The following is an 11,961-nucleotide window of genomic DNA, read 5'->3' as shown; positions in this document are numbered from 1 at the left end:
ACGACCTTACCATTTTCATCCCGATCCATATTTACAGCAGTAGGCATTAAAGTGTCGATTACTTTGGAGTTTTCCATATCAAAGCGCTTGAGTAGCTCATACAATACTTCGTTTGACTCACACAATTTCCTTCTTCAAGTTGCTTGATTTGAAGTCTGAGGAAGTAATTTAGCTCCCCCGTCTTGCTCATTTCAAATTCTCTTACATCAACTTAGAAAATTCCTTGACCAAATTTATGTTAGTAGACCCAAAAATAATATCATCTACATAGACTTGAACTAAAATAGAGTGTTTTCCTTGATGCTTAATAAAAAGGGTTGTATCAACCTTCCCTCTTGAGAATCCTTGTTCTAGTAGAGATTTGCTAAGACGCTCATACCATGCCCTAGGGGCTTGTTTGAGACCGTACAAAACACGTTTAAGCTTATAAACATAGTTAAGATGCTCATAGTTTTCAAAACCGGGAGGTTGAGATACATAAACCTCTTCATTAATGTGACCATTTAGGAAAGCACTCTTATCATCCATTTGAAATAATTTGAAATTTTGAGAATAAGCATAGGCAAGCAAAAGGCGTATAACCTCGAGTCGGGCAACCGGAGCATAAGTTTCCTCATAGTCGATGCCTTCCTCTTAGTTATACCCTTGAGCAACAAGGCGCGCCTTGTTGCGAGCTATAACTCCGTTTTTGTCTAACTTGTTCCTAAACACCCATTTAGTGCCGATTACTCGATGGTATCGAGGAGTGGGAACAAGATCCCACACCTCATTTCTTTTGAATTGATTAAGTTCCTCTTACATCGCTAAAAACCAATGTTATTCGAGTAATGCGTCTTTGGAGTTTTTAGGCTCATTTTGAGAGACGAAAGAGAAATGATAACAAAAGTTACTTATCTTTGACCATGTGGTAACTCCCTTTGAGATATCTCTTAGAATATTATCGATGGGATGATCCTTAGAAGATTTCCATTCCAAAGGAAGATCATTATTATTAATTGAATGATCCTCCTTTTTCTTTTCGGAAATTTGATAGGGCTCCTCCTTAGCTTTTTCCGGATGGGGTTCAACATGTTTTTCTTCTTGATCTTTTATTATGTCTTCCGAAGGAACACCTGCACCATCAACAATAATACCTTCTCCAACAATTTTCGAATAAGATTCATCAAAGGAAACATGCACAAATTCTTAAATAATAAGTAACCTTTCGTTGTATACTCTATATACTTTACTAGAATGAGAGTATCCGAGAAAGATACCTTCATCGGCTTTTGAGTCAAATTTACCAAGGTTTTCTTTACCATTGTTTAATACAAAGCATTTACATCAGAAGATATAAAGATGTGAAACATTAGGCTTCATTCCTTTTAGCAATTCATACAGAGTTTTGTTTAGAATAGGACGAATGAGTATCATAATACATAACAAGCCGTATTTATGGCATCGACCCAAAAATATTTAGGAAGGCCGTTTTCATTGATCATAGTGCTTCCAAGCTCTTCTAAAATTCTGTTTTTACGTTCCACTACTCCATTTTATTGTGGAGTTCTTGGAGCAGAAAAATTATGATCAATGCCCATTGTTTCACAAAATTCCTCAAAGAGGTGGTTTTCAAATTCACCTACGTGATCATTTCGAATAGTAACTATTCTAGTGTTCAATTTGTTTTGAGACATCTTGGCAAACTTTTCAAAAGCAGAAAAAGTTTCACTTTTACTTGCTAAGAATATAGTCCAACAAAATCTAGAGTAGTCATCTACTATAACGAAACCATAGTAGTTTCCACCTAGACTTTTGATTCTAGATGGCCCAAATAGGTCCATATGGAGAAGTTCAAGGGTCTCGTTGTGGAAACAATATTTTTAGATTTAAACGAGATCCTTGATTTCTTTCCCATTTGGCACACATCACATAAGTGATCTTTTGAAATTTTGATTTTGGGAAGACCAACTACTAGATCTTTTGCGGCAACTTTATTTAGCAAGTCAAAGTTGACATGCACTAATCTCTTATGCCAAAGCCACGAGTCTTCACTCATGGAGATGAGACATTTAGCGCTAGTCAAAGATACTTCATTTAACAATCATGCAACAATCTTTTGAAAATGATACTTTGTATCCTTTGTCACATAATTGGCTAATATTAATGAGATTGTGCTTAAAGTCTTTAACTAAAAGGACGTCTGAGATAGTAGTAGATGAGGGATTACCTACACTACCTTTTCCGAGTATAGCTCCCTTGTTATTATCACCGTAGCTTACAAACCCTTTCTTCTTAGCCACAAAGTCAAAGAACAAGGAAGTGTCACCCGTCATGTGTCTTGATCATCCACTATCGAGAACCCATGTTCTCTCCGTATCCTCAAGACATTCCACCTACAAATTTAAATAAGGGAAGGAGGTACTCAATTTTCATTGGGTCCTAGTGGGTAAGTGAAACTTTGGTTGCATTTGGGCAACCATTGAAAAATGCCTTTAGGGACTAGAAATCTCCTAAATCGACATTTAGCAATAGTATGTCCCCTTTTGCAACAATATAGACAATTTAAGTTAGGATGAGAGTTGCTTTTGCTAACTTGATCCTTTACCACATAAGTTTATTTTTTATAAGGATTATTCATGTTACTTATAAAATGTGATTGATCAATAGCAAAGGTAGCTTTAGGTTATAAAACCTTGTCTAATTTGGCTTGAAAAGTTCTAACCTCTCTTTGCCAAATGTGATAGGTTTCACATCCAGACCATCCAAACCAAAATCCCTAATCATCTTCAGTTTTGCCTTTAGTAACCTCTATCATAGATTTCTTGAGAGTTTCTAATTCCTTTTCGGAATCAGAAATCTTCTTTTCTAAATAACAGAAAATTTTCTTATTTGAGGCTAGGCGTTTGAAAGCTTCCTTGGCCTCATTGTGTAGAGTACTAAAGGCATTTTGCAAATCATAATAAGACATTTTATCAACATGATCAGATTTAGAATGACTTACATTCATTTTCTTCTTTCGATGAGCTGTAGGACAAAGTTTGGCGTTTTCTTCTTCATCACTTGAGTTATCATCGCTCTCCCATGCAATGTATGCTCTTCCAGATTTGCTAGATTTGTTGTGACGTTTGTCTTTTCCTTTGTCTTTCTTTAGCAAGGGACGGTCCATCTTAAAATGACCGGTCTTTCTGCATTTAAAGCATGATCCTTTTGACTTAGTTGTCTTACCTTCCTCTTGATTCGGGAATTTTGATTGTCTTCTATAGTTGATCATATTTTTATCTGAATGTTGGACTTCATTCTTTCTAAGGTATCGGTTATACCTCTTTACGAATAGCCTCATGTCTTCATTCGAATCTTTATCGTCATCACTTGATTCACTCTCACACACATCATTGGTGGATGACTTATATCTTGAAGTCTTTAAAGCGACAGACTTCCTTTCGGTGTCCTTAGCTTTCTCCTTCTTTTCCTTATTTTGACTCTTCTCATGTTTCTCAAGGTTCATGAGCTCTTGCTCATGCTCTTGAAGCTTTCCAAACAATGTTGCCATGTCCAATGTTCTTAGATCATTGGCTTCCTTAATCGCGGTGACCTTTGGTAGCCAATCCCTGTTAAGACATCTTAAGATTTTATTAGTAGCAACATCATTAAGGGTAGTTCTACCAGAATCATTTAACCAATTGATTAGATGAGAAAATCTCTTTTGCATATCGGCAATGGTTTCACCATCGTCCATATGAAAAAGTTCAAATTCTTGAGTTAAGGTGTTGATTCTAGCTAGTTTGACATCATTGGTTCCCTCATGGGTAATTTGCAATGAGTCCCACATATCTTTAGCACTAGTACAATGGTAAACCCTATAATACTCATCAACACCTAAGGCGACGATGAGTATGTTTTTGGCTTTCTAATCATAGTTGTACTTTTTCTCATCTTCTTCATTCCATTGTGCTTCAGGTTTAGGTATAACAAAACCATCTGCATTGGTCATGGTTATTTCCATAGGACCATCTTGGATGACTTTCCATACTTTCCTATCAATAGAGTTGATATGGATATGCATACAATCTTTCCAACAACTATAGTTTTCACCGGTAAGAATAGGCGCCCTATTGTACGCCCCTTTATGATCGTTACTCATTTTCTAAAAAGTTATATGTGAAGTACTAGATAAACCAGGCTCTGATACCACTTGTTAGACGATAGTACCGATCTAGAAAGAGGGTTGAATAAATCAGTTTTGAAATTTTGCGCTTTTTAAAAATGTTTTCAACGGTTGTGGAAGCACCTTAGATTTTAATCGTCTAAACGATTCGTTAATGGAAAGATGCGTGAAACCGAATGGAATAACTAAGATAGAGATAATCAACCACTATCTAAATCAATCGATTAAACACTATAATCCTTGATATCGTTACCTTTTAATGCTTAAACACAATAAGAGATCAAGTAAAATATTACTAGATTTGTGTGAGATTAATTTTATCGAACACTTGGTGTGCACTCCACACCAAGTTTCAATTTCACTCAAATTGAATATGCAGAATTTTACTCAGTTGCAATCAAAGTGATTGCAACAATTTATCGAATAGTTATTATGCACAACAATCAAGCGATATTGATTTTACTATTAATTTCACATAAAACGTAATTAATGCAGAATTTAAAGAGTTAAGAGATAGAGAGAACAAACCAGATTTATTGAGGCAGTTCCCCTATCGTTCTCGCTTAGGGTACGCCTACCCTCAATTCTAAATCTAGAAGTGAGATGTTTTTATTAACACGTTGCAAAGTCAATACAAGATAACAAATGATCACCACCAATCAACCCCTAGAGTTATTGCAGATCCTATTATATTCTCTCCCTTTGATTCTAGTTGAACCAAGTCCTTCATGCGCTTCTAACAAACCTCCAATTACCGCTACCTTATTGCAAGAATGCCACGTTCTCCAAAATGTCAGCTCGACTGATTTCGAACGCAAGTCACTTGAACCCTAAGCTTTCTTCACAATCCTCCAATTACCGTTACTTGTTTGACCGAACCCACCGTTATTCAAACTTTTCACTTGGTTGAATCTGCAAAGCAAAGGTTAGTGCAAAAACCCCCAATTCTTGGAGGACAAAACCCCAATGGTTTACACAAAGCCTCAACCCAAACTAATATAATCCAATCTTATTTAGACATTATCACAACAATAATGCACAATGCTCAACAAAGATTATTATGTGTGATTATTGAGAAATACAATGAAGAATGAAGATGATGAGCACTTTGGTGTATATCTTTCACTTTTCTTGTTAGTGGTTGAAGAAAAGACTCTAGAATATTTATATGATGCATGGACCAACTAACAGACATAACCGAATTATTTTGCAAAATTACACAACATAAAATTAAGTCTAAGCAGTGGTCACTCGACCTGTATGGACCCGAGGCAAAATTATTCAAGTAAAACAGGCGATGAGTCGACTCAAACAAGGGATGAGTCGACTCAAACAGAGTTTTTCCAGGGTTGAATCAACCTATGACTCGACCTGTTCAGACCCGTGACTACATGGTTCAAATCAAATAGGCATTGAGTCGAAGCGACATGTGGATGAGTCGACTCATTTAGTTTTCCCAGGATTGAGTTGACCAGTGGCTCGACCTGTTCAGACCCAAGAGTTACGCTCTGAGTCATTGAGTCGACCTGTGACTCGACCTGTTCAGACCCAAGAGTTACACTCTGAGTCATGAGTCGACTCACATGTCTTAAACTCCCAAAAATGAGTTTTGAGATGTATTTTGACCAATTTAAACCGATCTCTTATGAACCTAGGATATTTACTATATGATATGCTCCTATATGCCTGGACACATTGCACCTATATTTTAAACATGTTAGAAGATGAATGCATTCTATGATATGATGTTGCTGTCCAAAGTACACCTTAGGGGCGATTGGAAAGGTTTGACAATATTAAATAAGGACTAAGCATATTTGCCCTCACATACATACCCTGACTAATATCAAAACCCAAAAATCTTACTTTACTTTGAAATAAATTTAATTTGTTTTTTGGACAAAACTAAACCATTACCTTTAATTATTTCTTAGAACTTATTAAGGTGTTGTAAATGTTGATTAATAGAGTCTGAGAAAACTAAAATATCATCGAAGTAAACTATAGTAAAGTGAGACTAATCATTAAAGATAGAATTCCTTATATTTTGAAATTCTGAGGGGGCGTTTTTAAGCCCTAAGGGCAAAACATTCCATTCATAATGTCCAAGGGATACTACAAAATCTGTCTTATATTTATCACTTCCTTCTAATTGAATTTGATAATATCCAGATTTAAGGTTAAATTTAGAGAATATACTTTTATGATGTAATTTGTTAATTAAATCTTTTTATTAGGTATAGGAAACCTAATCCATTATAAATTTTTGTTTAAAGATTTGTAGTTTATTACTAATCAGGGACTACCCCTTTTTAATTCAGCTGCATTAACAACCTAAAACACAGAGCAACTCCAAGGAGACTTACTCAGCCTAATTAAACCTTTGTCTAAATAATCTTGTAATTCTTCTTTACAATAATCTAAATGTTTCTTATTCACTTGTATAGGTCTGACTTTAGTCAGAATATCTTTTTCTATAAAGTCAGACTCATAAGGCAAAAAAACAGTATGTATCTTCCTTTTCCATAAGGCATTAGGCCGTTCTGAACAAAGATATTTAGTAAACTTATTTTGCATAATTTTAATTTTTTCTTGAACACAGGAAGATCACAATTGCTCTTCTATTCTTTTAAAATGTATTTCTTTGTTTATGAAATTAATGTGTTTTCTTTTATTATTAATAATATTAATAAAAAGATATATCTTTACTCTAGACAAAGTTAAGATCTCTAATCCTAGATTGGTCTAAAAATTCAAACTTAACTTCACGACCTAAAGCATTAGTAGTTATAGCTATGTTATCAACGATGAAAGGATAAAGTAAAGCCAGAAAAGAGGTTCCTAGAATAATAGCTTCTTGAATTTTTTTAACAAGAAGAAAAGAAGTTTTATAACAAATTTAATCTTTACAGATCTTAGCGTTGGATAATTTATATGACACATGTAATCTATTACCATTAGCTCCCCGTACGGATTTTTTGGTTTTCTCGTAATATTGAGTTGATATTAACCATTCTTGAATGCAATTTAAATTCGTCCCTGAGTCTATTAAAGCAACTAGTTCAAAAAATTTATCCTTAATAATGAGATTTATTTTACTATATCATTTGTGAGATATCATCGTTTCTATTTTTTTGATATAAGGATCTTCATTGGTTGAAACAATAACTTCTTCATTAGTTTCTTCATGTTTCTTACTAGAAGAAGCTAACCTATGTTGATTTTGAATAATCATGTGGCATTGTAATTCTAAAAGTTTAAGTTCTATCTCATCATCATGAGTTTTTAGCGTTTGAATTTCATTTTTTAAATTCCTAATTTCTTCTCGTAAGTCATTAACAAAAGCGGTTTTCTCAACGGGGTTTTTTTTTAAATAAGTTCATAACATCTATAAATTCTAATTTGTTAATATGTTTTTTACAAATATCGTTTACGTCAATAATGCTTTTAATTTGTCTCATGAAAGCATTCTTACTTTCAGATTCTTCCATCTTATCTAATATTCCTATTAAGATATTAGCTTGATGATTAGTAAGAACATTAACGCTTTTATTACAACTATTACAATTACAAAAGTCTATTCCTAAACATTTATCAAAATCAGAATTTGATTCCTTAGAATTATTAATTTGACGAATTACTTTATAAGATGAAGAGTTGTCTTTTTCTTCTTCAGAATTTAGCAAGATATTTTTTAATGTAGATATCAAACTTTCTTTTAACTCCTTTGAAATATCTAAATTTCCTAATTGATTAATTTTTTTCTTGCATCTTACATTTATTAACATAATGGCCAAAACGACCACATTTATAACATTTGACATCTTTGTCTTTAGGTTTGATTTTAGCATAGGGTTTTCTGTAAGGTTTCTTACCATAATTTTTCTTATAAGGGGCTTTATGAACTTCAGAGTTATCTTTGTAAGGTTATTTCTTATGGTAACATAAGTTTTTCTTACTTTTAATAGCAACCCTTTTATTCTTAGGGTTACTAGGAACTCTTAAAGGAGTAACTCCATATTGTTCGCAAAATGAACCCATTTTGCGCTTATTATTCATTTTTTCATTTTTAATCATATTTCGAAGTTTGTAATTAGTACAAATTTGTATACTAGTTTCAATAACATAATTAGATAATTCACCCACAGTTAAGGACTGATAAGGAATAATTCCGTTGAAATTTTGTTTAATATTTGTCTTAATCTTCTCAGCAAATAATCTAGGTAAACCACTAATAAATCTTTCTTTCCAATAATCAGCAGCACCATCTGACCTAAGACAGAGTTTAGAAAGAAACATGTCTTTATACCATCTATAATCAGACATGGTTGGACAATACAAATTTAGTAATTGGTTTGCTTCTCTTTGTTGGAACTTTAAAGGCTCTCCTACAAAGAACTTGGTAATAGCATACAAGAGAGTTGTAACACAAATAACTTCATTGGATTTTTTTTAACAGCTAAGTTAATTTGAGTTTTGTCTTTAAGACTAAGGAGATTATCCCACCATTCTTTTAATTTCCATGTAAACCCCATAACTAATATATCTTTAGTATGTTTGTCGGTGTTTCCTTTGAGTTTAAAAGTTGTAGCAACCATGGTCATATTTTGTATGATATCTAACACTTATTGCTCAGAAGCATCATCAATGTTCCATTCTAAAATGGATTCTCCTGAATAACTATTTTCAACCAAACTACTTCTTTCTTCAAATTGCACATCAGCAAATGACGGTCTAGGATAGTAGTTTTGAGTTGTAGGTCTTGGGGCTCTTCCACCTAATTTACTCACCATATTATCAAATTCTTCTTCCCGAGATAAAGTATTTATCTCTCCTGAAGAATTTCCCATGCTTAAGGTTCTTAATTTTTCAACTAATTCTTCTATCTTATGGTTAGCATCACGACCTAAACTTGTACCCTTTAGCTCTTGGATATAAGGTGTATGGTAATGATATATAGGCCGGGTAGGATCTGTTTTAAAGGTTTTAACATCCTTAGGTTGAGGGACATATTTTTCTATTCTGTCTAATTGTTGGGGAATAGTGTGAAGTATTTGGTTTGAGTAATTCATCTGACTATGCAGATTATTTATATCTTTCCTCTGTTCTGTAGGATTGATAATCGATTTAAAGAGAGAAGCCTCTATTTCTATGTTTTCTTTGGAATGGGTAATTATTATGACTTCTAAAGGTGGATGGATGGATTCTATTATATCTTTTTTAACAGTCTTTCATTTAGTACTAATTCTAACATTAGCATATAAGTACATCTTAACAGCAAAAGGATTTTCTATCCCTTCCTCTAAGCAAAGTAATTCAAACCATGTAAAAAAATAAACATTAACCTCATGATTTCTAAAAATTTGTAACACTTTTGTAAATACATTTGAGTATAATTTTTAGAGAAAGATGAGAAATACAAATTTCTCTTCTCCGAATTATACTCAGCCTTAAAATGGGCTCTAATCCAGACTTTGTCAATGACAAATGGTTCTTCGTGGGTAATAACTCCTAAGATTTGAGACTCAGTTAGAGATGGTGACCTAGAAGTCCTCTCTGAGTAAATAGGTCAGGTAATTGTAGGAGCAAAGTTTACTCCTGCAAGGTTAACCCTAACGGTTGAATCAACAGAATTTCTAGCGCTGGATGTCGATCCAATGCTACTAGATTGATTGTAACGAAAGATCTGGCTCCTATTCATTCGAATCCTGATAGATCCATCAATATCCTAAATAACATCTCTAATAGATTTGACTTCAATCTTTTCAGATTTAACCACATCTTACAAAATCCATTCCTGAGGGAATTTGTCGATAATATTAGAAGCATTAAGAATTTTTGGGGTCATAACATTATATCTACTAAGATTGGCTTCAATAATACATGTTTCATTTCTAGGAGTAGTTTTAAGAGATTTAAAATTATAATTAACATTATAAACTTTATAGGTAATTCTACTAATAACGTCTATGTTGGCAACTCCAGGATTGAATGTGTCATTTAAGCCTTAAACATATATGACAAGTGAGTTTTTAGTGAATTCATCAGTTAATCTCATAGAGTAATTAGGATGACAGGTAAAGTAAACTGGAAAATCATTAAGGTTAGATTCAACTATAGCAATAATTGAGTTATGAAAATCTTTAATACAAGTATCACGAATGACCAACAAAATAGGGGTGTTTAGCCCTAGTTTATGTAAAGGCTTTATAGCTATTTGGATTAATCCTATATGGATATAGTGATATCCTTCTCTAACATGATTTTCTAACAACTTTCTATTTAACAAATTAATGGTTTCATGTTTATTACATATAGATGTAGCAGATTCCGTAGTATGGATATTTTTTTTACTAGAAAAATCAAACATGCTCATTTTATAAATTTCTTTTAATTTAATTTTCGGCATAGACCAGTTAACTAATCTATTTTTCATTTCTTGAATTTCTAATTCTTGATTTTGGAAAGTATCTTGATCTAATTCAAATTTATCATTGTTTAAGGTAGCATGAACTAAGATTTGACTACTAATATTACTACGTGAATTGCATCCTAACTCACTCAAAGCCTTAATGATTTTAGGCATAGTTACTAAATAGTAAATTATTAAACAACTTTCTATTATGTAACTGGTTTTTTCTTAGTTTTGTTACTTACTCTCTATCTCTCTCTCCTCCCCCTTATTGGTTATTTTCTTAATGACAACTACAGTATGCTAAACCAACAGTTTTACTGTCTTACTTCTCGGACTTACGATCTAGACCACACACTATCAACAAATACCCTTACAGAAAATCAAAGTTCAGGATTATGGTCGAAAATAAATAGTAAAATAAGTAAAACGTTTAAAATAAATAGTAAAATAACTAAAACGTTTAAAATATTTTATTTTTTTAAATCTAATTAAAACTAATTAGAAAGTAGTATGTACCTTATCATCGTCAGGCTCTGGTCGTAAGAAACCTTATGGTAAGAAAGTAGTATGGACCTTATGGTAAGAAACCATACATAAAATCCTATGCTAAAACCAAACCTAAAGATAAAGATGTCAAATTTTATAAATGTGGTCGTTTTGGCCATTAGCTAATAAATGTAAGATGCAAGAAAAATTAATCAATTAGGAAATTTAGATATTTCAGAGGAGTTAAAAGAAAGTTTGATATCTACATTAAAAAATATCTTGCTAAATTCTGAGGAAGAAGACAACTCTTCATCTTATGAAGAATCTTCTTATGAAGAAATTTGTCAAATTAATAATTTTGAGGAATCAAATTTTGATTTTGATTAATGTTTAGGAATAGACTTTTGTAATTGTAATAGTTATAATAAAAATATTAATGTTCTCACTAATCATCAGGCTAATACCCTAATAGGAATATTAGATAAGATGGAAGAATCTGAAAGTAAGAATGCTTTCATGAGACAAATTAAAAATATTATTGATGAAAACGATATTTGTAAAAAGCATGTTAACAAAGTAGAATTTAAAGATGTTATGAACTTATTAAAAAAACCCATTGAGAAAACTGTTTCTATTAATGACTTACGAGAAGAAATTAAGAATTTAAAAAATGAAATTCAAACGCTAAAAACCCAGGGATGATGAGATAGAAGTTAAACTTTTAGAATTACAAGGCCACATGATTATTCAAAATCAACATATGTTAGCTTCTTCTAGTAAGAAACATGAATAAACTAATGAAGAAGTTATTGTTTCAACCAATGAAGATCCTTATATCAATAAAATAAAAAAGGATGATATCTCACAAATGGTATAGTAAAATAAATCTCATTATTATGGATAATTGTTTTGAACT

The 11,961-nt window shown here is 32.5% G+C and overlaps 1 protein-coding gene across 1 annotated transcript; it reads right to left on the bottom strand.

The window, feature by feature from the left end:
• Nucleotides 1–10,151: 10,151 nt before the first annotated feature.
• Nucleotides 10,152–10,730, bottom strand: LOC127136500 (uncharacterized). The gene has a single exon (XM_051063048.1). The coding sequence runs from the start codon at nt 10,728–10,730 to the stop codon at nt 10,152–10,154; it is 579 nt and encodes a 192-aa protein (XP_050919005.1).
• Between the last annotated feature and the right edge of the window lie 1,231 nt (nt 10,731–11,961).

Source organism: Lathyrus oleraceus, chromosome 4 (genome assembly GCF_024323335.1).
Source record: "Lathyrus oleraceus cultivar Zhongwan6 chromosome 4, CAAS_Psat_ZW6_1.0, whole genome shotgun sequence".
Classification (NCBI taxonomy): Eukaryota; Viridiplantae; Streptophyta; class Magnoliopsida; order Fabales; family Fabaceae; genus Lathyrus; species Lathyrus oleraceus.
Note: the sequence above shows the minus strand (reverse complement) of the source record. Positions and strands in the feature narration are given on the sequence as shown.

Excerpts from the sequence above, each read along its gene's own strand:
- LOC127136500 (XM_051063048.1), bottom strand. The coding sequence starts at position 10,730 with ATGCCTAAAATCATTAAGGCTTTGAGTGAGTTAGGATGCAATTCACGT.